At 35.1% G+C, this 27128-nt stretch overlaps 1 protein-coding gene across 1 annotated transcript in view; it reads right to left on the bottom strand.

Annotated features, from left to right (window-relative positions):
* Nucleotides 1-6315: 6315 nt before the first annotated feature.
* The window catches only part of TXK (TXK tyrosine kinase), a 62513-nt gene continuing 41700 nt past the window's right edge, over nt 6316-27128 (bottom strand). The window contains exons 10-15 of the mRNA XM_074229500.1: nt 25471-25642; nt 21994-22210; nt 19487-19551; nt 17555-17673; nt 12853-13010; nt 6316-6935 (exon numbers count right to left, since the gene is read on the bottom strand). Coding sequence (XP_074085601.1) covers nt 6867-6935; nt 12853-13010; nt 17555-17673; nt 19487-19551; nt 21994-22210; nt 25471-25642 — 800 coding nt within the window. The 3' untranslated portion in view covers nt 6316-6866. The remainder of the gene's footprint in view (nt 6936-12852; nt 13011-17554; nt 17674-19486; nt 19552-21993; nt 22211-25470; nt 25643-27128) is intronic.

Genomic DNA, 27128 nt, shown 5'->3' with positions numbered 1-27128 from the left:
AATAAAAGCCATTTTAATCACTCTGAACTAAGTATTTATGAGACATTTATAACAACTATCACTCACTTTTGATTTAAAGGAAGGAAAGGTAAACTGATGCTCTGAGAAGACAATTTTTGTATTTTAAACAATGAAAATTGTTCCTCCACCATAGCTACCACACTCTAAGAGTTGGCTGTAATTAAATTTTTTAGTAGCATTTTGTCTTTAATTTGCAGAAGGCCTTATTTTGAAAATTAATTGCTTGATTAGGAATATCAATTATAATTTGTGTATTGCTATGTCTGTATTGTACAAACTTCTGTGAGAGAAATTACATCTTTAACAAATGCATTTTAGCTGGCTACACTAATAATTTTTTAATTTCAATGTGGGTATTTCCTTCCCATGAATTGGGTCCACCAAATATCTTGAAGGAGTTTCCTTATGAAAGAAATATTAATAACCAATTGCTGATGTGGGGGTTGAAGGGGAGATCTAGGGTTTCTTCCTTTTATTTTTCCTATAGTCCAGCCTCTAAAGAACAAGGCTGATGATGAGATTGGATTCTCCTCAATCTTGGGCAGGATCCACATCAAACTGGGAAAACTTAATTCTGATTAAAGGATAAAGAGGGGGCAGCTAGGTGGCTTAGTGGATAGAGCACTGGCCCTGAAGTCAACAAGACCTGAGTTCAAGTCCAGCCTCAGTACTTGACACTAACTAGCTATGTGACCTTGGACAAGTCACTTAACCCCATTACCCTTGTTAAAAAAAAGGGTAAAGAGATTCTAATCTGGATGAATTCAGGTCCATTTTTCAACTACATAAATGATCTAGGTCAAGGTAGATTCTACTGTCTAAACTGGCGAAGAGCAGGTATAGTCTGGGTGGAGATAAGTCTCTTTTTTTAAATGTAAATTGATCAGTCCCTCATCAAAATAAGCCCACCTCTCATAATAATATCTATTCTCTGAATGACAGGAACACCCTCTCTTCCAAGGGTATTTAAATATGGGTTTTGGGGGTGGGAAGCTTGATTTATTAATTATCTGTAGTCATAATTAATAAATTGATTATTAATTACCCCAAAATTTCATTCATCATTCTTAATGGAATTCTTGTAGCTATCCATCAATTTCCCTTACTCTGACCCTGTAAGCAAGTCATCTCTTCTCAACAGAACAAGACAACCAGGTAGAGCAGTGGATAGAACACTGAGAATAGAATTATAGAGGCTATAGTTGAGATGTGATCTCATATTTATTAGCTGTGTGATCCTGGAGGCAAGTCATTTGACATATGATTGCCCTCAGTTTCCTCAACAATAAAATGAGAGCACTTATCTTCCAGGGTTGTGAGCACCAACTGAGATATTGGTAAAGATACTTGTAAACACAATGCCTGATATGCAGTAGGTGTTTAATAAATGCCCATTCCCTTCCCTGTGTATGTTTCTTTGATGGTAAACTTTCCTGTTATTAATGTTGCAGTTTGTTCTTCCCCACCAGTAGTAAACACTTTTATTCTTTAATCTGTTTAAATTGATACTATCAGATAAATAATGTAGTTGTGAACTTTTGACTAAATATAACCATAATCTTATAAAAATGGATTTTAAAATGCTTGAGTTTTTTTGTCATTTTAAAAATATATATACACAACTACAACAAAACCAATAAAAATTAAAACTGAATACCATATAATTATAATGACCAAGTTTGGCCTAGAAAAAAAAGATTTAAGTATGAACTTTCCTCTCTTTTTTGAAAAGGAGGGAATTTATGACTAAGGAATACTGCATTAGCTATCAGACTGCAAATATTTTGGTTAGTTGTGGTAAACTTTTTTCTTTTAAATTTTTTATTAAAAGGGATGGTTATAGAGGGGAGAGAGATATATTGGGAGATGTTAAAATAAAAGATGTTAGTCTTTTAAAAAAAAAAGAGGGACAGTTAGATGGTGTAGTAGACAGAGCACTGGCCCTGGAGTCAGGAGGACCTGAGTTCAAATCTCAACTCAGACACCTAACAATTATCTAGCTGTGTAAATCACTTACCCCATTTCCTTGCAAAAAGCCAAAAAAAGGAAAATCTTTTTTTATCCCTGTTATGAAATTCTTTTAAAATGTATTTTTAAAACCTTCCCAATAATAAATTTTTGGGGTTTTCTTTTTTGTTTTTTTGGCAAGGCAATGGGGGTAAAGTGATTTGCCCAAGGCCACACAGCTAGGTAATTATTAAGTGTCTGAGGCTGAATATGAACTCAGATCCTCCTGGCTCAGGGCCAGTGCTCTATCCACTGTGCTACCTAGCTGCACCAAACAATAATAATATGACAAAATTTTTTTTTTAGGTTTTTGCAAGGCAAACGGGGTTAAGTGGCTTGCCCAAGGCCACACAGCTAGGTAATTATTAAGTGTCTGAGACCAGATTTGAACCCAGGTACTCCTGACTGCAGGGCCCGTGCTTTATTCACTATGCCACCTAGCTGCTCAAAATTGTACATTTTCATAAAACTTCACAAAGTATATTTCCAGCTAAAAAAAAGATCAAAAACATAAAAGTTATCCAAAATTTACCCAATTCCCTTGACATCTCCACATCTCTTTTGTGTCTGTCTTTTGGGGTATCTTCATTTTCTTCAGGGTTGTTACTGTCTTTACCAGTATTTGATCCTTTTTTTTTTCCTCTGGGAAACTTACCCTTCCCTGCAGGTGTTTGGGTTCAGACTGCAGAGGACAATTTTTCCTCAAGCCCTCATTTTAAAAACAGAAATTTTCCCCAGTGATTGTGGTAAAGTTCAAATGAAAAACATACCAAAGTGTTTTTGTTGTCACAAGATACTATTCAAATGTGAGTTATTGTTATTATTAAGAGATTACTTCCCTTTCTCAGCTGCTTTAATAGAATTTGTCCAGGGCCTAGCATGTAGTAAAGAAGAATATATTGTCTTTTTTAGATGGAGAATGTCACTTTGCCTTTAATTCTCTGAAGTTAAGAATTTTTTCACTGGAAGTCAATGTGGCATATGGGGAGACAGCAGCAGATTGGCAGTTAATAGGCCAGATCTCCAAGATTGGGAAGTAATCTACTGGAAAGAAATATGAATTTGAGATCAGAGTACCTGGATTCAAATTCCTATTCTCCTATGAAAGTCTGGGCAAGCATATTGCCTCTATAGACCTCTGTATTCTTCTACCCAATACTCCTACAAAAATTGTAGCTGTTTCTAACTTGCTCTGTGACCTGAGGTAAGATATTTCTCACCTCTCTGGATCTCTTTGGTAAAATGGGGGCAGGGTGTCTGATTATAGGGTCTTCAATATAGATCTGGAAAGAGCTTCAGAGGCTAATTCAGTCTCCTTTTCTGGCAAATGAAGAAGAGGCCCAGAGATGTTAAGTGACCTAACCAAAGTCATACAGGTAACCATCAGAAACAGGATTTGAACCCAGGTCATATAAATTCAGATTCATGTTAGTTGGGTTAAAGTATCTTCAAGAAGCCTTCAAACATCAAGATTCTATGATGCTAGTTATTCCATATATTCTATTTGGCCACAAAACTCAGTTCTGGTTTTATAGCACCTAGGTTCTATATTGGGAGGGGGGCTTCCCCCAAAAAGCAGTATTTCCTTGACTTATTTTGTCCTGATCAAGATTTTGTTTTGTGGAATCTCAGAATATAAACACTCTCTCTCTCTCTCTCTCTCATATATATATATATATATGAAATGTCCAAGGTAACAATGTATCTAGTAGAAGACAACCTTTCCCCACAATACAAAAAAGGGGAAAAAACAGCTCATGAGACCATAAACAAATGCAAAAAGCACATAGAGAATTCTGGGGCAGCTAGGTAGAATAGTGGATAGAGCACTGGCCCTGGAATAAGGAAGTCCTGAGTTCAAATCCAGCCTCCAACACTTAATAATCACCTAGCAGTGTGATCTTGAGCAAGTCACTTAACCCCATTGCCTTGCAAAAAAAAAACCCCCAAACCTCATAGAGAATTCACAGTAGTTCATTAATAATCATATGATTTTCCTTCTCTAGAGATCTCAGGGTCCAAAACTCTAGACACATACCAAGCAACTCTGTGGATCAGATTCCTCTCAGAAGAGAAGTAAATTTATGGCTATTAATAGGCAATATCTCTATATTCTAGTGAGTCCTAGAATATCACATTATTATTATATGGATTCCCTTGAAATGAAAACCCATCTTCCAAGAGACAGTACAAGGTGTCTCCATCTCCTACAGTTGCTCTCAAAGTCCCAAACATAAGCTCCCCACCCCATAAGCTTACAAAATTGATCAGAGAGATCCTCTGACAATTGCCATAGATTCTATCAGTTCTTCAAGAATCCATCTGCACTATGAAATATTCATTCAGCACTTATTTTCTATGATTCAGGGTGTTGCAGGGAATATACAGACAAGACATCCCTGGCCTCTAGGAACTTACAATCTGCTAGGGGAAACATATACACAAGGCAAAATGGTATAGGTGTGACAAGTTCACTGGTATAGCTTGGTGGTTCAGTGAATAGAATGCTAGACATGGAACAAAGAACATTTGAGTTCAAATTCAATTTCAGACACTTACTGACTGTGTGATTCTGGGCAAGTTACTTTACCCCTGTTTTTCTTGATTTCCCCAAATGAAAAATGGTGATAAAAATAATATATCTCTTACAAGATTGTTGTAAGAATAAAAATGATTAGGGGGTAGTTAGGTGGTGCAGTTTATAGAGAACCTGCCCTGGAGTCAGGAGGACTTGAGTTCAAATATGACCTCAGAAACTTAATACTTAGCTTGGTGACCTCGGACAAGTCACTTAACCCCATTGCCTTGCAAAAACACAAAACAAAAAAGGATAAAATAAGATTATGTGTTTCCTTTCTTCCTCCACCCTCATCTATACAGATTCCCTTTTCATGGTTCTTCCTTATAGAGGACTTCTAAAGAATTCAACAGGTCTAGAAATTGTTTGTCATTCATATATTAAAAACCACATATGAGGAAATAAATACAATAACACTGACAATTCCTAGAATACAATTACTGTGTTTAACCAGTAGTTTAAGAATTAAACTCAACTTAACTAAACAGGCTAAGGAATTTAAAAAAAAAGTTCAGTATAGAATTTTGAGAATGTGTTTTCACTCCCATTATAGATGAACAAAATAATGAGAAGGCATTTTTCTGAAGGATGTCAGTTTTAAAGATGTCTTACTTTATTTAATGTTTTTTAAAATGCACAGCAATGAACAGTAGGATAAGATTACATTTTAGGCTAAATCTGATTATGGCTGCAGTTGGAACTTGACATTACAAAAGGCTTGAGAGGTAGCATAATGTGGTGGTTAGAGCTTTGGACAGGGTCTCAGGAAGCCCTGAGCACAAATCCTAACTTATTTATTAGTCCTGCAACATTAGGTAGTTCAATTAATCTCTCTGAGCAATCTTGTAAATGAGATTTGATAATGTTTGAAAGAGAGATTAGAAAAACCTATTTTGAAACAATGTGATAAACTGGAAAAAAGGCTGGATTTGGAATGATGGGAACTGGGTTCAAATTCCAATTTTATTAATTTACTAATTATATCACAATAGGTTAGCTGCTTATTGTTTCTTAGGTTTCAGTTTCCTCATTTGTAAAATAAGAGCGATAAACTAAGTGATCTTCAATAGTCTCTTTAAGCTCTAAGTCTAGGAACCTATGATTCTCCATTTTTGACCCTGACCTCTAGCCCTTATTCACTTTTATTCTGATGTTTCTCTGAATTTATGACTCTAGGGCAATCCTATGCTGGTACCTCCTGTGTCTCACATGAGTTGATTGTTAAATTTTCAGTGATCAATTACCCCTTGGAAACCAGCAAATACTATATATCAGGTCTTAATTTATTGATTTGTTAATTGACTATTTAAGAACGTGATGTTTAACATGTTAATAATGCAGATAAAACATAAAAATATATCTTGAGTTCATTTTTTCCCCTATCCTGTCAGTTGTTAAACATTAATCAACACATTTAAACATTTACCAGCACACCTCTGATCTAGGGATGATAATATACTTACTTTTCCCTCCCCTCTCCCCCTCTCACCACAGCTCACTTTGATAAAGAAGTCTCCAGTCTCTATTTTTAAAAACAAAAGCTCTTTTCTCCCAGTCCTCATTCTCCTCTATCATTAACCACACATGTCAGGATTGGCAGTCAGCAATCCCCCCCCCCCCCCCCCCCCCGCTTCCTATTAAATGGAATAAACTGATGAGAACTGAAAATGAAGTAATATTCAGAGAAACAGTTCATTTGTATTGTCAACTGTATAGACGCTGCAGCTAGTAGAGATGGCTTGGTCAAGGCTTCCCTATAGCTTGATAAGAAGTTGAATCAATCATCTTCTGCCTTTTGTGGCTTCCTTCTTCTTTTTCCAACAAACCCCCTTGAAGAAGCAGAAGTTTTGATAGATGGAAATAATAGGTAATCTGTGTGAATTCTCACACCCAGCAGGTCAGGTTCCTTCTCCAAGGTATTTTTATTTACTCTCTGTGGTTGTGACCAAAAAGTCATTACACTTTCATAAGATGAACTTCAGGGAAGAGTTGGAGTTCCCCTAGCTTCCCTCAAAGAAATGTTCCCATGTGTTCATTATCAAGTACCTATGTTGACAATTTAATAGTTATATGACAAATTGTGGATTGAAGATATAAAATAAGTGAAAAGTTTCATATATTTTCCCAATGTACAAAGGTCATCCATCATCAACTTTCTTAAGATCAATATCAATGTCCAAAAAAAATAAAAGGAATTTCCTTTCCTGGCAATTCAGCAAGGAGGACACTGGTGTCGGGGTCTTTGATGTATCATCTCAGGTCAACCAGTCTCTGCTATATCTGTGAGGGCCTGAGTCAATTCAGCAAAAGTAGGGCGGCCTTCAGGATTCTGTAAGAGTTCAGACAAGAAGACAGCGTCATTAGAAGACTCACTATAACACAGGTTATATACCTGCCTGGCAGGAAGCCCTATAGCCTCAAGGAAAAGTAAGAGAGTGATCAGATCAGGTCATTTCAGCACAAATATTAGTGTAGAGGTTAGTCACATATGATAAATTCAGCACAAAATGAAGGGAGGGGTGGTGTGTGTGTGTGTGTGTGTGTGTGTGTGTGTGTGTGTGTGTGTGTGTGTGTGTGTGTGTGAGAGAGAGAGAGAGAGAGAGAGAGAGAGAGAGAGAGAATGACCTGGCAATTAAAATGAGGGGAGTACTACCATACTACCACCTCTTTCACAAAATTGTTATGAGGAGCTAAAAAAATTATATCTATACAGGATTTTGCAAATCTTAAAGCATTATATGAATGCTAGCTATAATTAGATATTATTATTATTACCTTTTGCTTTTTTCAACCATCCCTCATACCTTGATATGTGTCATGATGATGATCATGATGATGATGTTTGTCCTTTGTTCTCAAAGAAGACCATGATATCAGGGAGGTGATGTCATGACAAGCACATGAATTGGATTTGAGTATGGGGTGCTGTGCTAAGTCACCAGCCTCACGTTCTCCTCCAGAGCCATCTGGGTCCAGTGGTCAGATATGAATCAGGACGACTGGAGATGACCCTGGATGTGAGGCAATCAGGGTTAAGTGACTTGTCCTAGGTCACACAGCTAGTAAGTATTAAGTGAATGAGGCTGACTCGACTCCTCCACATGTCCAAGTATAGAAGATTCAGAAGGCCAAAAAAGTATGGTTGGGGCATAGGATGGGGGGGGGGGGTTAATCATAGTCATGGGATGGTTTAAAGGTAGGCAGAGAACAAATATTTATTAGGTACTTACTTTGTACTAAGAGCTAGGGATACAAATGTAAACTAAAAGACTGACTATACCTGCCCTCAAGGAGCTTACATTCCAGTGGGAAAGACAATTCACAAAAGCTAAAAAGCAGGGAGAGAAACGGGTTATCAAAGTACCTGGTAAAGTAATAACTACAACTGGGAGGAAATAAAGTCTGGTTGGCCCAAACCAGTCCCCCCCCCCCCAAAAAAAGGTTTAAAAACAACATCATTATTCTGTACTGTTTGCTCTCCAGTTTACCCGGTGATGAAATAAATCTAAATCACCATGGGATTTGGAATAGTAAGATCCCTTAATGAGTTCACCATTATTTTGGTTTTTTGGGTTTGCAAAGTGCTTTCCATACATTATATCATATGATCCTCACAATCAGCCTGGGAGGTGAGTGCTATGATTATCCTCATTTTATAAAACAAAAACAAAAACAAAAACTAAAGTTCAGAGAGAGATCATTTCCCTTCCAGTCATAATGTCTCTTCAGTCATATCAGACAACAAAAACAAGAAAAAAAAGTAAGATTAGTTGGAGAAAAGCTGAGTAATATATACAAAAAGCTGGCTTTCAGTTAGAAAGACCTGGATTCAAATTCAGTCTCTAATACATCCTGACTTTGGACCCTGGCCAAGTCACTGAACCCCCAAGTGCCCTCTTCTATCTCCATCTCTACCCTCTCAGCCCCTTACCTCTGGGCAAATGAATGCTAATCTGCATTAGTAAAGGAATTTCCTCTTGAGGGGTCCTCTATACCAATGTATTCCCATGTCTGGTCTTAAAAAAGAAAGGAAGAGAATAGGAAATAATGGAACTCAATAACCCAATGTTTGATAAAGTGGAAAACATCAATTATCTAGGGAAAAAACTCATTGATGAAAATCACTGGGTCAACTGGAAAGCAGTCAGGCAGAAATTAGAATCATTAGACTATAAAAAGTTCATTTTTAATCAAACCAGAGACAGAAGATAAAACACAAAAGATAAAATAGATAACTATGATTACAAGAAACTGAAAAGCTTCTTTACAGGCAAAATTAATGTACTTAGAATAAGAAACAGTCAAAATGTAATAAAAATCTTTATATCAAATTTCTCTGATAAAGATTTAGTATCCAACCTATATAAACAATCAATAAATGCACAAATAAGACTAATAAGATAAATGGTTTAAAGACATGAGCAGTTTTCAAAAAATTATGAAGTATTCACAACCACATGAAAGAATGCTCCTATCAGTAATAATAGTAATAATAATGAGAAAAATGAAAACCAAAACATTCCTGAGGTTTTACCTTACAGCCTGCAATTTTGCAAAGATTGCCTCTAAAATGGCAATAGTTAATGATGGAAGGATTGTAGAATGATAGGCACTCTAATACATGACTGGTGGAGCTGTGAAATGGTATATATTTGGAATTAGGTTTAACATGTCCATATCCTTTGAAGCAGAAATATCATTACTGGAATTCTACCCCAAAGAAATCATTGATAGAAGAAAGTTACCATATACATCAAAAAATTTATAACTACTTTTTGTGATAGTAAAAATATTGGAAACAGTAGATACTCATTGATACTAAACAAATTATGGCATATATCACAATGGTATATAACTGATCTGCAAAAAATGATGCATATAATGAATTTAGAAAAGCACAAAAAGCTTTATATGACCTGGGAAAGGATTAAGTAAACAGAACTAAGAAAACAACACATAATGAGTTTCCCCCATCATAATTTCAATATAACTCAGGTTAGCATGAAAAATTAGGTGGGAATTTGGGGGAAGTTTTACAGAAGATGACATAGAGCCTATGACCAAATACTTAATCCGAATTTTATCAAAAGGTACTGTAATCACCATATAAAAGAAAAAGAAAAAATAAAAATTCAGACTTCTCTAGAATGAAGAAAGGGCCAAAACAAGGATTTTTCAGATCACAGAGGTATCATGCCCTAAATGCCCACAATGTGGAAGAGATAACTGTATATACAATAACTACAAAAATGTGAATGAAAAGAAAAACCACATATAAAAAAATCAAAAGAAAATGTAGCAAAATTAAAAAGATCAAACATAATTCAAATGAATAGATATGAGAGGATAATTCTAACCACTCCTTCATGGAGGTGGGAAGTTCACAGGTATTATATATTGCACAAGTATCTGGACTCTTTTAAAACTATTGATCAGATGAGCTGAAATTTTTCTTTTTTTTTAATCTTTAAAGAATATTATTTGTTATACTCAGAAGTTGAAGAGGGGAGAAGGGAGAAGGATACTAGGGATAACTATTATAATGTAAAAACAAAACATTTATAAAAATTATTTTTTAAAATAAGATAGGAGGGAGATTGGAATTCCAATTGTTAGAGATTCAGGGGACTATAATTAGGAAGACAATCAAGGAAGATGTTGCAGTATAGAATTAAAATAGTAGAATCATAGAATTTCATTGTTGTAAGATAATTCCATGCCTAGCCAATTTAATCTCTTAATTTTACAGAAGAAAAAAAGGAGACCATGGGAGGTTGAGTGACTTATCCAAAGACATAAGTATGAAATAGCTGAATTAGGATTTGAATCTAGGTCCTCTGACTCCAAGGGCAGTAGATAGAGTGGCTGGATCTGGAGTCAGGAAGATTCATCTTCTTGAGTTTAAATCTGGTTTCAGACACTTACTAGCTATATGATCCAGGCAAGTCACTTAATTCTGTTTGCCTCAGTTTTCTTATCTGTCAAATGAGCTGGAGAAGGAAATGGTAAAGCATTCCAGGATCTTTGCCAAGAAAAACCTCAAATGGGTCTACAAAGAGTTGGACACAATTAAAAAACAACTCAACAACAGCAGGTTTCTTATCTTTTTACTATATTTTCTGCTTCTAGCCTAAGATCATAAAGGACTTAATTAAAGTAGGAATAAAGAGAAATGAATATATTCAAAAATATTTTGAAGGAAGAAACAATTGGATTTGGAGACAGATTCAGTTCAGGGAATTAAGAAAAAAGGAAGAGGCAAAAATGAATCTCAAAGTCCTGGAAAAATAGTGGTATCACTTACAAAAACTGAGATTCCAGAAAGGGAAAACCAAGACATAATAAGATCATCTTTGAACATGTTGAGCAGGAGATGATGGCCATGCATGTGAATGGAGATGTTCCATTTGAAACATGTCTTCCAGTTAGAAATATCAACCAAAAGTCAAGGTGAGAGGTTAAAGCTAGAAAAGAAGTCATAAAAATTTCTCTCTAAAAGAGTGAGTAGGGGAAGCTAGGTGGTGCAGTCAATAGAGCACCTGCCTTGGAGTCAGGAGTACCTGTGTTCAAATCTGATCTCAGACACTTAATAATTACCTAGCTGTGTGGCCTTGGGCAAGCCACTTAACCCCATTTGCCTTGCAAAAACCTAAAAAAAAGAGTAGAAAAGTAAAAGGAGAGGGCCAAAGAATGAATTTCAGTAATATACAATTATAAGTAAGAGGAGCCTGAAAAGGAGATCCTTTCACAAAAGAATTCTGAAAATAAAAATAAACAAGAACATGCCTCATGAAAATAGTTTCGAGGACTAATACCTTAAAAGGAATGAGTATCTAAGAGAATTCACATAGTTGGTCAGTTGGAAAGAACCTCAAAGGTCTTTCCTATACTTTAAAAAAAAAAATCCCTTCTACATCATGTCTAACAAATCTCCTCAGGTGATTCTTATTTGTCATGATCTCAAGGCCTACTCCTCTGGACACTCCTCAGTTTATCAACATCCTAACTAAAATGTATTCCCCCAAATTGAATATAATACTGTTCTAATCAGGGCAGAATACAGTTAGGGCTATATTAAGGATTTCTTTGTCTTGAACACTCTGTTGACTGATATGGAGATTGCTGTTCATTAAAAACCCCAGATCTAGTCCATATGAATTGCTAACTAACCATATATTATTTCATTTGATCTTTTTTGTAATGTCAGTAGCTATTATCCAAAACACAAATTAGGTGCCATTTATCTGTCTGTTTTCCCATGTCTGTCATATGGATTTTTCTTTTTCTTCTTTGCTCTTTTTCCTCCTCCTTCTCCCCCACCCCCACCCCCAACCACCTTGGGAGAAAGTTCTAATTCAGCCATGGTTTTCTTCTCCTTTTTTTATTTTGAAATGAGAAAGGAGCTGTCAAAAGTACAAAGGAATCTGCTGACAAGGTTTGGGATGGGGTGCTTTAGGTCAATGCCTAGAAAGAGAAGATGTTGGGAGAAGTAAACCTGTGACCTTTAAGTTTGATCTTTCAACAACAGAAATTTCTCTGCAAAAGGGCATTTCCTGAGAGATTCATATTCCTCGTTGCTCCTAGAACATATTCTACTCTCGTTTTGCTTCTCCCTGACATACTTTTTGGTAGTAAGAAGTACCACAAGAATACTTTTTCTCTTATGAAAAGCAACATAGATGGAAACATGTTAATGAAGACAATTGCTCTCCCTTTTCAAGGTGGAAATGTTCATGACCAAATGGATTCTACTCTATTTCTATCATTTGACACCATGACCTTGAGTATAAATATCTAAACTTTGTGCCTTCAGTAAATCATGAGACAATGGATTCAGAGTAGAAAAAGACCTTTGAGGTAATCCAGTCCAATCTCCCTTCATTATGCAATACTGGAAGCTGAGATACACACAGATTAAGTGAACTGCTCACACAAGGTTACCCAGCTAAGTGGCAGAATTTAGAGACAAACTCAGGGTCTTCTAACTCCCAAGTTAGTAACCTCTTCAATTAAGGTCACATTTACCCAACAGAATGGATTTTTAAAATAAAAAATAGTGCACTAGTCTTTGCAGGAAAAAAAATCAATATAAAATAACCTATAAGTGATAAAACAACATAGCAACATGGATAGGATCAACATATAAGGTTCTAATTAGTCAAGATATGAGTCCATATGTGAAACAGACCAGGTCAGTGCCAGAAAACAGACTCTATAGCTTAAGTTAGGAAGTGAGGACAGCAAACCTCATGCCAGCAGCTGTACATGACTTTATACACAGTCATTGGAGCCAGGTGTGGACGATACAGCCTGAAACCTTTGGAAATAGCCTCCACAACTTGTAAATTGGACTGCTTTTCAAAAGGCATCTTGCCTTCAGTAAAAACCTCCCACATCAGAATTCCTAAAAAATAAAATACATAAAGGCAAGTTGGAGAGGAAGGGAATGATTACTTTTTTTAAAAATTATATTGTTGACTGTCATTAAGGAGCATAGGAGAAGAATAAAAGAGGGTGATTAAAAACAAAAGATCAATAAAAATTTATTTTTAAAAACAAAAACACAAATTAGCAGCTATTTATCTGTCTATTTTCCCATGTCTATCATCAGGATTTGAAGGATTTCTTTTTCTTTTCCTTTCTTCCTCTTTTCTCTCCTATATATTTAAAAATACATAATACCCTCTTAATTTTTAAAAATTATTTTACCATATAAGGGACAAAGATCCTTATTCTACCCTATGTTATTTTCCAGCTCTTGATTAATAATTACCTAGAACTAAAGGACAAAGTGACTCTTGGCTTTTGTAAAGGATTGGAAATGGCAAGTCCTTTGAAAGAAAATGCTCCTCTCCTTTTTCAGCAGTTTGAAAATGATCCACCACACTCCTTGAATATGTGAGCAATATTCTTATTCCTATGTGTCTCATATAGCTTGCCATTTCACTATTTGAGACTCAAGAAATAGCAGGAATGTATGGGGTGCATTACCACCATGATAGTCTCTCAGCTCAATCTCATCTGCTACATAATATGGGATCCAGTCTGCCCAGCTGGGGTTAGGGGTGTCTAAACTGATATTCTTTATATTAGAATTAAATATTTCTGATCAAAAGTTGTTCTTTCAACCGTTATCTTATGTAATTCTGCTATCTCTTATACTTTATTTTTATTCCTTAAGGATATGATTTCTCTCTCATCACATTCAGCTTAGATCAGTTTATAGTATGGAAACAATGTAAAGGCTTCTGCCTTCTGGGGGGGGTTGTGGATAGGGGCAGGGAGGCAAGATTAAGGGGAAAATTGTAAAATTCAAAAGAAATAAATAAATAAGATTTTTAAAAGTTGTTCTTTCAGCTTCTAATTGAGGTCTGTAAGTTTGGAATGTTTACCTCTGCCCTTCCAAAAGGTCTGTGTCTCTAGTTATAAATCTGAAAGGAGGCTCTTTCTGTGTGAAACAGCCCAATGCCCCTTTAATTGCATCTGCAAGTTTTACTATAGAAGCAGTGTAAGCAATCAGTTAAGGATCATCCAGGAATGGTTATCTAAATGAGAACCTGAATAAATTCTTGTACTTATGACATTTTGGAAAGGAAGAAACTCCAATGTTTTATATGTCTATATCTATCTAATAAGACATAAAATATAGTGCCAAAAAAGAGTAGATGCTAGTCCTGGGTTAATTGGATCTTTGTCAGTTTTGACATGGAACAGACTTTGTGGATGGGTTAGAGAATCATAAAGTAATCAATGACACCTTTATGTACAAAATGGTTGGTTGGCTGCCAATGATTGGTTGGCCACCCAAATTTTATGATCCTTTGTCAAAATTCTATAAATATTGATTATTCAGTTTGGTTGTTGGCATTTGTAAGGATGCCATCCACCCATGGGTTTTGGTAAGATCCTAGAGAATTAAACCTAACTTATAAAATTAACTTTGTTGCTTGTTTTAGTCAAAAAACAATTATGGTTAACAGAGGTAATTACACAAATGAATTATTTTTGTCACAGGGGTTGACAGCTGTGGCAGAAAAACAATGTCTCTGGAGTTGAAAGATGGGAGTATTGAAACCCATCTCTGTCATCTAATCATTGGTTAACCCTGGTACATCTATTAGCCTCTCTAACTCCCCTGAGTTACTAAGTTACTGGACTTGGAATCAGAAAGATCTGAGATCAAATCTTGCTTTCCAACACTTGTTAGCTGTACAACCTCATATAAATCAAAACCTCTCTGAGTCTCAGTTTTCTAATCTGTGAAATGGGGACAATAATATCTCCAAGTACCTACTTTAAAGAGTATTTTGTGAGAAAGGAAATAATGTATGTAAAGCACTTGACAAATTTTAAAGCAAGCACTGTTTTCTCTCACACTTGTTCTCTTTTTCTGCGTATGTGTGTGTATACATATATATATATATATATATATATATATATAAACATGTGTGTTTATGTGTACTTTGGTGAATAAAGGAGAAAAGGAAGGAAGGAAGGAAGTAAAAAAATGGAGGGGGGGAAGAGAGAGAAAGGGAGGGAAGAAGTACCTACTCTGTGCTAGGGGTTATGTTACTTTACAAATATTACCTCATTTGATTCTCACAACAATTCTGTGAAGTAGGTGCTATTATGATCCCCATTTTACCATTAAGAAACTGATACAGAAAAGCCAAATGACTTGCCAGGGGTCACACAACCAGCTTAAATTCAGGTCTAATTTCTGGTGTGTAAACTTGCTCTACCAGTATAGATAAGAAACTTATCTGTAATGCCTAGTCATAGATAGTTTTCTGGCACATGGAGAGATTTTATGACTTTCCCATGGTCTCATATATGAACCCAGGTCTTCCTGATTCCAAGGTGACCCACACTGCCTGCTAAAGCACTATATAAATGTCAGTTATTTCTAATTTTATCTGTAAAATAGGCACAAAAGTATTTACATACCTTACAGGATTAGAATTAGCTAATAAACATAAAATACTTTGAAAACTCTAAAGCATTATATAAATGTCAGCTGTGATTTTTAGTTTCTATCATTCTCATTAAGAAAATATATGCAAAATATATACAAAATATGTACAAAAATATGGGTTGGGGTTTTTTTGTGTTGTCTAAGAATTAAAAATCAAGGTGGGTGCTCAACAATTGAGAAAGTCTAAAGAATATGTATTATATAATAATGATGAAGTACTATTATGCTATGAGAAATGATAGAGTGGTTAGAAAAAACATGGCAAGACTTATATGAACTGATACAAAGTGAAGTGAGAAGTGCACAGAAATAACCAATACTGGACAATGATTACCTATAAAAAATTTGGCCACTCTAATCAATACAATGATCCAAGATACTTCTAAAGGACTCATGATGTAAAAATGCTATTTACCTCCAGAGAGAGAACTGATATAAATTGAAGTATCGTTTTTTGACTTTTTTATTTTTCTCATTTTTTAGAAATATGGAAAATATGGAAACATATTTTGGATTATTTCCCATGTATAACTGGTGTCATATTGTTTGTCTTCTCAATGGGTGAAGGAAGTAGTCAGAAGGTGGGAGAGAATTTGGAACTCAACATTTAAAAAAAATATTAAAAATAAAAAAAATTTAATTTAAAAGAGTCTTTTGTCAATGATAGCAACACTACCCATCTTCCAACAGATTAGTGATAGACTCAGAGTGCAGAATGAAATTTAAATTTTTTTGGTTATGGTCAATGTGGGAAATTGTCTTGCCTGACTAGGAATATTTGTTGTTTTTTTTTTCTTTTCAGTGGTGAAAGATGAAAGAAAGAAAATAAATTTTCATTAATTAAAAATTAATTAATTAAAAAATAATTTAAAGTTTTTTAGCACCTAGAACAGTGTCTTACACACAGTAGGTATGCAATAAATGGTTTTCAATTACAGAGACATTCCCTAAAAGAATTCTTTAGTATTCACCTGAAGACTAACTTGGGTTGTTGCCTTAAACACAGAGGGTACAACCTATCAGGTAAATTGCTCTCCATAGGCATATTTCCTCAGCCATAAAATAATAGTTTGGACTAGACCATCTGCAAAGTCTTTCCAGTTCTGACATTCTATGTTTCTATTATTCTAAAGTGCTACCTGCCATTACTACTATAGATGTAAGCAGTGAAGAGCTAAAGAGGTTGAGTTTGCCCATTTGATACTGTTGAGAGTTTCAACTTTTCTTTGTCTTCTTCTCTGTTCCCTAGTCTCAAACTCTATTCTTTATCATGGTCAGTCATTTTACAATTGAAAGTCATTAGTCATAAGGAAGACTGGAGAGTATGAATAATTGAGCTCAGATTTATCACTAATCTTGAAAAAAAATAAGTAGATGCTCTACTGAGGATGGATCTATATGAAGGTAAACATATGCATGTACATAAGAGTTTTATCCTGTACCTCTAAACTAAGGCCATATTTAAGTTACTTAAATTCTAAAAATCTCAAGATAATGAGTTAAATGTGGCAGATCCATTCTATGAACAAAGGGCAATATGTTCATGTATTCATATAAACAATAGGAATATTTTGTAAATTTAACTGCCAGTTCTATTTACAAATTCATTAACTGATGAAGAAGTTCATTATATAACAGCTACAGATACCCTGGGATCAATTTTTTTTCAAGAATGTGGGGGGTGAAGAAAAGGGAAAGAATAGCTGTCTTTTTCAATTGACAGACTCTTTGTCTTAATATAAAATTTAAAGTTTTAACTAATTCCTTACTTGATAAAGAAAATGAGCAATCATATAAATGTACATTATAGAAATCACTAAACCTATTTGTATGTTTCAGACCATACAGAGTAAAACCACAGGTCTGAAAAGACACCATTAGAATTTTTATCTTGCACTAAGAAATAAGGTGAACTGATGGTCCTAGTCTACTTAGACAAACAATGTCAAATCAGCTTAATCAAGTGAACTCACCAAATGACCAGACATCAGATTTGCTACTGTATTTGTTGAAGTGAAAGACTTCAGGGGCTGACCACTTAACTGGAAACTTGGCACCTGAAGAGCTAATATATTCATCATCCAAAACATACCTGCAACCAAGTAAACACAAATACATGGAAAAAATACATTAATTATGACAGATTCCCTCTTTTCAAATCCTCAGGGAACTTTGTATTGACTACATAGCAAAATCCTCCTAAAGTGGATCAAGGAATAATAGTTTATACAAAAAGATTTTGTGACTATCTCTTCTTAACAGTGTAGACACTGTTTTGCCTCAAACTTTACCAATTAACTTCAGTATTTGTGGTTTTGTTTGGTTCTTCTAAACCTATAGCAATTCGTCAGACCAAACATGAATTTTTTTTTTTTTAGGTTTTTGCAAGGCAATAGGGTTAAGTGGCTTGCCCAAGGCCACACAGCTAGGTAATTATTAAGTGTTTGAGGTCAAATTTGAACTCAGGTACTCCTGACTCCAAGGCTGGTGCTCTATCCACTGCGCCACCTAGCAGCCCCAAACATGAATTTTTAAAATCACAGGTCATCAGCCTGGACATGTCAATCTTCATAATGATTTATCTATTTAAAGATATAGATAGATAGATAGATAGATAGATATCTATATCTGTCCATATCTGTATCCATTTATATAAGCCCCAGAGAACATACTCATTCTTCTCAGTAAGGAGGTGAACTCTATGGATATAGAATATGGTATACACAGTCAGATCTATTGTAATGTCAGCTTTGCTAAACTATTTTTTTTTTTTTGTTACAAGGGAGGGCTCAATGACTGCAGCATATGTTGTGAAATGATTGTGGTGTTAAAAACAAAAAGTGTCAATAAAGCTTAAAAATTAGCATATTGAAGTAGTCCAGTACTCAATTCTGGGAAAGGGAAAAAAAAACCATGGGAAGCAATCTCAAGCATCAAATTTCACAAATACATTTGAGTACAGAATAAATTTAAATTTTAAATTTTAAAATTTTAAAAAGAATGAATTTAAAAGTTGTTTTAATGCCTTCTTTCCTTATTCAACTGTTAAACACATTTATTATAATAACCTTGTATGGAAAATAAACCCGGAGAATTATCATTTCCTTTGACAGAACTTTGGACTAGTTTCCAGAAAATGAGATCCTAGAAAATAAGGGCTGTCTGTCTCTAAAGCTCTGGATAATGATACAGTAAAGATAGAGAAGATTAAACAGTTATATTCCTATTGCCTCATTTCAAAATAACTCACAACCCAGAAACTCCTCTGGCCTACATAATATATTTTTGTTCATCTCTGTATGTCTTTCTCTGTGTGTGTCTCTTAAATCTGCCTTTTTGCTCTGTCTCTCTTACAAAGAAAAACCAAATGTTTAATTACAAAGGTGAAAGAATGACCAGAATTATGGTCAGAAAATTACTTAAAGGAGGAAACCTCAACCAAACACCTGGACTCAGTATGTGAACAGGTGTTTTCAGCTATCCTAAAGTGGGTCAACAGGAAATAATAGCCACAAAACAGCCCCAGAGCTGTCTCCCTTAGCGCGCGGGGACAGTTAATAAAGTTATCTTCCCCAACCAACCACCTGCCTTTTGATAGTCTATTCTAATCTATTCTTTTTCCAGTTTGGGTTTCAAGTGTCACAACTTACAGGAAGCTTTTCTGAATCTTTAAGTCTTTCTTTTCTCTAACCTTCCTGAAGGAGTCTGTATCTGTTAAAGAGTCTGAACACTCTATTTTTGCATCACAGTTAGTTCATGTGCAATCCATGCATTTAGGACAAAGTCTTTGTTATCTTTGTTCTCTGTCCACAGAAGTACATAGTGATCATTAAGTTAACATTGAACAAATAGACAAAAATGAACCTTTAAAAAAAATGGTTCTAGGTCCTCATATATTCTATTACCTTGTCATTCCAAAGTCTGAAATTTTTACTATGCATGTCGCACTGACCAAACAATTTCTGGCAGCCTGTGGGAAAAAAAAAGAAAGATACATAACCAAAATTCCACTCTGGAAAAACTTTTCCTACTGTAGCTTCCCTGTCCCAATTTATTTCTACCCCCCTCCATTTTTCACCTTCTATCCCATGATCCATTTATAGATTTTTGTAGATGATAATAACTTGTATACAGTTCTTCATGACATCATTTGGAATTTTCTTGGCAAAGATACTGGAATGATTTGCCATTTCCTTCTCCAACTCATTTTACAGATAAGGAAACTGAGGCAAACAAGGTCAAGTGACTTGTCAAGGGTCATACAGTTATTAACTCTCTGAGGCTGGATTTGAATTCTTAAAGATGATTCTTCCTGACTCCAGGTCCAACACTATCCCCTGCACCACTGAGCTCTGCCTTCATGTAATAGATTTTAAAATGACAGCACTCTTCAATAAGATTTCTTGCCTTCTTGGAGAGTTGTCTGGGTCTCAGAGAATTACTGGCTCATGGCTGTGCAACTAATAATGGTTGTATGTCAAATGAAAGATCTGAACACATGCCTTCCTTAATCCAAGACCAGTACTTTAGCCTGTACAATAAGTTGCACTTATTTTTTTTTTAGGTTTTTGCAAAGCAAAGAGGTTAAGTGGCTTGCCCAAGGCCACACAGCTAGGTAATTATTAAGTGTCTGAGATTGGATTTGAACCCAGGTACTCCTGACTCCAGGGCCAGTGCTTTATCCACTACGCCACCTAGCCGCCCCTGTTGCACTTATTTTTTAATACTAGGCTAGAATGTTGAACTCCATCAGTAAGGACTGAGTTTAACTCCTATTTCAGACACTCACAAGCTGTGTACCCCTGGGCAAGTTACATTAACTTCCTCAGACTCAATTTCCTTTTTAGTAAAATGAGTATAAATAATAACACTTAACTCATGGAGTAACCATAAGGATCGAATGAAATGACATATGCAAGCACTTTTAAACCTTAAAATGTTGTATAAATTCTAGCTATTATTACTTGTTAATGAAGAAAAACACACATAAACACAAACCCATACAACTGTTCTCCAAAGGAATGGCAAGTTATTCATTTTTATTTCATTCTTCATCAAACATCATATTTGATGCACCAAATCCAAGATTATTGACTCTAAGGTAAAACTCATATCTATATAGCTTATCACAAACTTCACTATATATCTTAGCACTATTTCCCGACAGACATAACTTAAATTAACATAAAGTATATACCAATAAGTAAATATCCTGTGTAGAACAATTCGTCTCTCACTTAATAGTTAAATTGTAGGGAGTTGTCTGAGTCATAGAGTTCAAGGAACTTATTATTAACTTTTATGGACACAAAATGTACACAAACAGAGTGTGTAGATCAACTGGTCTTTGACTTAGCAGATAAATCCTACTAAGGGTGCTGCCCAAAATACTCTGAGACTGAACCTAAGAGGAAATATTTAAATCCATCTTCTTAATCCCATGCACAGGACTTCCACTGTACCATAATTCTAAAATCCCCTCAGTTCTTCATCTGTATATTCTGGTACTCCATGAACCCCTAATTTCATATGTGCAAGTAATCCTTCCACTCCTTTTGTGCCATCACTATAATTAGTAGGCAAGTCAATCATGGGTTATCATATTTTTAAAAAATTACCACCTAAGGCAGACTTTCTGGTAAGAAACCTTTCAACTTTTAACTAGGCTGGTTCTCAAACACACAGTGAGTTCATCACCAAGTTTCTATTCATAATCCTGTTAAGAGTTAGCAAACTAACAAATATGCTATGTGATCTAGAGACTTCAAAAGCCTAGGGTCACTTACATTCCACAAAAAAGGCAATTTCTCTCCTTAGTAGTTGTCCTTTGTGACCAAAGAGGACCATGTTGTCATATGTGTGATGACATGACTTGCACATTTTATTACAGTGAGGGGAGTGCTGTGCAAAGACATCCTTCTCACTGCCTTTTCCATAACCCTTGGCAGATTTGATAGGAAACAGGACTTCTGATGATGTTTGGACACTGTGGAAGTTCTAAAGTAGTACTTTAGGCAAAATTTACATTTAAAGTATTTATAATTTCCAATTAAAATTAAGGTAAGTAAACAACCTCATTTTTATATCTATATCTTCATCTCCTAATAAATGTGTCATTACTCAATCATTTAGTCAACAAGTCTGTATCAAGAATTTACATAGTTCTAGGCATTGGACCAAATGCTAGGGAAAGAAATGCAAAAGTGATACAGTTCCTGTCCTCAAGGATCTTTTACTCAGAGGAGAAGAGGTGGGATGGGATAGAATACAAGACCTATTAGAGCTTGCCTCTCACTGGCATAGTCTTCCAGAACCCAAGATTTCATCCATGTTTAATAAGGCATTGGATAAAATACAGATGAAACAAAAATAAGTCTAACAGCTTTTAAAAGAGTTAACAACTCATACTTACTAAATCCCTGTGAATGAAGCTATTCTTCTCCAGGTACTCCATCCCTTCACATACATCTTGGCACATACTGATTAGCACTCCTCTCCTAAGTTTTCCTTGTCTCTCTCTGAGATAATGAAGCAGAGAGCCATTTTCCATAAATTCTGTTACTATGTAGAGGGGCTTCTGTTGGATGCATACTCCATAAAGTTGTACTAGTCTTGAATGAGATAATTTCCTGTTCAAGAAATACATTTTAATAATTGAAAGTTTATAATTCAATTATAATTCACTTTAAGAGATTTATATTGGGTTGGGTTTGTTTGTTTGTTTGGAGAAGAGGAATTTTTATTTTATTTTTTAATTACATGCTCTCACAGTTTTCAACGTTCATTCCTTTGCAAGCTTTTGAGTTCCACATTTTTTCACTATGATCCCTTCCCTCCCCCCTCTCCTAGGCAGTGAACAATCTGATACAGGTTGTATATGTACAATGATGTTTAACCTATTTCCATATTAGTCATGTTGTGAAAGAGGAATTAGATAGAACTAAAGGGGGTGGAACCATGAGAAAGAAAAAAATGTAAAAGATGTTTTAAAAAGTGAACATAGTATGCTTTGCTCTGCATTCAGATTCCATACTTTTTCCCCTCTGGATGTGTATGACATTTTCCATAACAGGTCTCTCAAGATAGTCCTTGATCATGGGAAAGGATTTTTTAAAATGTTTTGGAAAAAATAGGAGCCCTTAGCATTTTCATCTTCTGAATAATATATTAAAAAAAAAAACCTTACTTGACTCTTGACTATAAAGATGGCAAAGTAGTTTTATCTTCTTTATCAGCTTAAACAGTATGATCAGAGCCATAAAACTGAGCTATTTCAGAGTGTGAAGTGAAATATAGCGATCTCTCCTAATCAGTATCCAGTGTTCTTCATTTGTTTGAGAAGTAATTCCATGGACATCCAAATCAACAGATAATAAAAAATAATTTCAATTATAATCAGCAAAATAATGACTGGACTCTAGATGAAGAGAGAGCTGAGGGATGATTGGAAAGCCTGCTTGAGTTTGTTATGTCTCATGATCAGAATCATACTAGCATATAGTAATTACAACTTTGATCTGGGGCACTGAAATTTAGATGACAAGGACAGCATTTATATTCCTTTAGCTGGTAGAAACAACTCAGGCTAGTGCTTCACTAGCTAAATCGAAAGCTGCCAGAAGGCATGCATTCATTCTCTTCACCCACCCAGAAATTCCTTCTTCCTTTCCTTGCAACAGCATCTCCTGTAGTGGCCTTGTGGTATCCCCAAGTTGCTGTTAATGCCTCTCCCCAAGTGAGTTTGTTTTTAAAAGCTGACTTGAGAACACATTTTATAATGGTTGCTTTAAGTGGTAAAATGTCTGATTCCATGGACATAAGTAATCTAAAACATAGGGGAGCTACATGTGAATAAATGAATTGTTATACTGAATTTGCTTAGGAAAAATACAAATCTCAAACTATGGAAAAATAAAAAGGAATAAACCAAGAACATTTCAGCAGCTTTGAGATAATTCTGATTAGAAAAACAACTCAATAGATAAGAATGAAACAAAAATATCCTTTCTATGAAAAATTAACTATGTCATTCCAACTATTTCTGAAAGAATGGATTTGACATCAAGGTGGTTTGTAATTGTTCAGGAACTAGGATTTCAGCAGTGCAAACAAATGATGCAGATCTTGTAACTCAAGATCTTAGAGAGTTGCCTGGGGACACTGAGAGGATCATTAAAAAAAAAATGTTGGTTAACATTTGGAAAAGGAAGTGGTGAGTACAAAAAGCCAGCTTGTCTTCATCAAGAACAGGTCATGCCAGATTAACTTGATTTTCTTTTTTAAATCAGGATTATTTAAGCAGTAGATGAAGGCAAGTTTGTGAATATAGTTTACCCTGAGATAAAAATAACATGTAATTCTTGTGGGGGGAAAAATGTAAAGTTATAGATTGCAAAATAATCAATCAAGTGGATTAGAAATTGGTTGGATGGCCAGACGCAAAAGATAATTGGTAAATAACTCATAGTCAATGTGTCCGATAGAGTCTATTTTTAACAATGACTTAGATGAATTCTTTTTTATTTTTTTCCCTTGGGGAGGTAATCAGGGTTAAGTGACTTGCCCAGGGTCACGTAAGTGTCAAATGCCTGAGGATAGATTTGAACTTGGGTCCTTCTGGCTTCTAGGATCAGTACTCTATCCATAAATTCTATGTTCTCATCAAAGTTGCACTGTCAAGATCTAAAAGTATCTTGACAAGCTAGAGCACTGGGCTAAATCTAACAAGATAAAATTAAGGAGGGATAAATACAAAGTCTTGCATTAGGACCCAAAAAGTCAACTTCACAGGTATAACAAAGGAGGAACATAGTTAAACAGTAGTTATTCTTTTTTTTTTTAATTTTAGAAAGATTTTATTTATTTTGAATTTTACAATTTTTCCCCTAATCTTGCTTACCAACCCCAACCCCCACAGAAGGCAGTCTGTTAGTCTTTACATTTAAACAGAAGTTATTCTAAAAAAGATTTAGAGATCTGATTAGATAGCAAACTCAATATAAGTCACTAGAGTGTTATGGTAGCCAAAAGGCTATTCCTAGAAATTAAATTCCCCTTGATGCAGCTGAAGAATCTTCTCTCGATATTTATCTAAAACCTAAATTTTTTCTGCTTGCCTAAGAACTCCAACTACTGACTCCTCTCACTCTCCCCTTGCCCTTCCTTTTTTTTCCCCCAACATATTTTTTTTCTTATTCCTGCTGAATTCTCCACATGAACTATAAACTAAAGATTGGTTTAAATAATGATTATAATTGAGTCTGAGAAGATAAGAGGTAGAGAATAACCAACCAGGTGCCCTAGAGAAACAACCAAGAGCTAAGAGATGCCCTTCTCACAACTTGGGGGGGGGATTAATATATATATATATATATATATATATATATATATATATATGTATAATATAAATATTCACATGCACACACATACATAGAGACAGAGAAAGTAAAGCATTCATTTTCTCTTAAAGTTTCCTTGTGAAGCCTCCTCATAGGACAGAAGTGATACTCTGTTCTTCAAGTCAATGAAGTTCAAATTCTTCCATGTCCTTATAAACTAGAAAAACTTCCAATATGGGCCCAGCTACCACTCATTGCAAGTCTGATTGAGGACAAAGTTTGGCCATAACAACTCACAAGGATATTTTCTTCATGAAGAGAAAACTAAAAAGATATTCTACTAATGGAGGGGATAATCATTCTGATCATTGCAATGATTATTTGAAGTTGTCAAGTAAACTATTCATTCTTTAGGGTCAAGTTAACCCTTTTAGCTCAGTATGATGCTATTGCCTCTAAAAGATGAGTCATATCCTCTCAGTTACCAAAGGTCTCACATTCTTTCCTTGATTATACCTTTCAACATTTCCTCTGGTGTTATATATACTTACATCATCACTTTAGCCTCTTCAATGAAGTCATCTTCTGACATGGTTCCTTTATTGATAGCCTTAATAGCAACTAGGATATGTGATCTCCATTTACCTAAATGGACCACACCAAACTGACCTTTTCCAATCTCCTTTATAAAAGTCAGCTCAGATTGATCAATCTCCCATTTCTCTGGAAAAACAAAATCTATATGTTAGTATGGAAAAGGAAGAAAAATCATAGACTGTCAAAACTTTAAAGGTTTTTAGATTTAGAAACTATCCAATTTAACCCCTTCATTTTACAGATGAGAAATTCAAGAGCTAAGAAATGGCCCAATCAGTGAACAATATCCACAAAGTTCTAATTTTTGTTAGAATATTTTCACTCAAAAGGGTAACCTTATGTTTTCCAAGAAAAAAAGGCTTTTTTTTCAGGCATTCTAAACTTCATCTGCTTTCCATTTTAATGTTCACAAAGATAAACACAAGGGGAAACTCCTTCCTAATGTTTCCTTTGATTAAATTATCAAATGTTCTTTTTGTGTATAATTACAAAAATCCTTTGAAGGTTTTTTAGTATTTTTTTGTTTTTTAAAGGATTTTCTTTAAGAAATTTTTCCAAAAAAAAAAGAAATAAAAAAAATTGTTTCCCCTGCAGGGGCACATTTCCTATTCCTTCTAAATCAGATCTATCAAACATGGATCTGTCAAACATGCTACCAATGAGTGGTAGCATGGATTAATTCAAATTAAATTTGGTTTCTCTGGAAGATTTTACCCCTCCACACACAAGACATGTTATTGAAGTAGATTACTTTGGGCTTTAAGAAACCTTTCTTTTTCTAGTGGCAAAGAATTGGAAATTGAGGGGGGACACCCATCAATTGGGAAATGACTAGTTGGATCTAGAGAAGCATGGGAAGAATTACACAAACTGGTGCTGAGTGAAGGCAGCAGAACCAAGAGAACATTGTACACATTAACAGCATTGTGAGTTGATCAACTTTAAGGGATTCAGTTCCTCTCAGCAGTTCAGATAAGTAGGAGAACCCTGGGAGATCTATTAAGGACAACACTATCCATATTCAGATTTAAAAAAATCAACAAAACAAAAAAAAATGCTTCAGAATCTGAATGCATACCATGTTCACTTTTTTTTAGGTTTTTTTTTTTTTTGCAAGGCAATGGGGTTAAGTGGCTTGCCCAAGGCCACACAGCTAGGTAATTATTAAGTGTCTGAGACTGGATTTGAACTCAGGTACTCCTGACTCCAGGGCTGGTGCTCTATCTACTGCACCACCTAGCTGCCTGCCATGTTCACTTTTTAAAAATTTCTCTTATGTTTTTTCTTCCTCTCCTATGATTTTCTTCCTCTTTCCTTCATCCCAACTGCTCACATAAAAAATTACTAATGTGTAAATACTGTTCACTAGACTGTTTGCTGGTGAGGGGAAGGGGGTGGGAAGGAAGTGTGGAAGAAAATTGTGTAATTTATAAATATGCATATGGATGAATGTTGGAAAACTCTCATAATGTAATTGGAAAGGTAAAATAATATATCAATAAGAAAAAAAGAAACCTCTCCCAATCTCTTTCTAAGCCTTATAATTAACTTCTGTGTCTTTTTCTCCCTTTTATTTTCTCTCTTCACTCACCTTCACCCCATTTTCCACCCA

The sequence above is a fragment of the Macrotis lagotis genome, chromosome 3 (genome assembly GCF_037893015.1).
Source record: "Macrotis lagotis isolate mMagLag1 chromosome 3, bilby.v1.9.chrom.fasta, whole genome shotgun sequence".
NCBI classification, from domain to species: Eukaryota; Metazoa; Chordata; class Mammalia; order Peramelemorphia; family Peramelidae; genus Macrotis; species Macrotis lagotis.
Note: the sequence above shows the minus strand (reverse complement) of the source record. Positions and strands in the feature narration are given on the sequence as shown.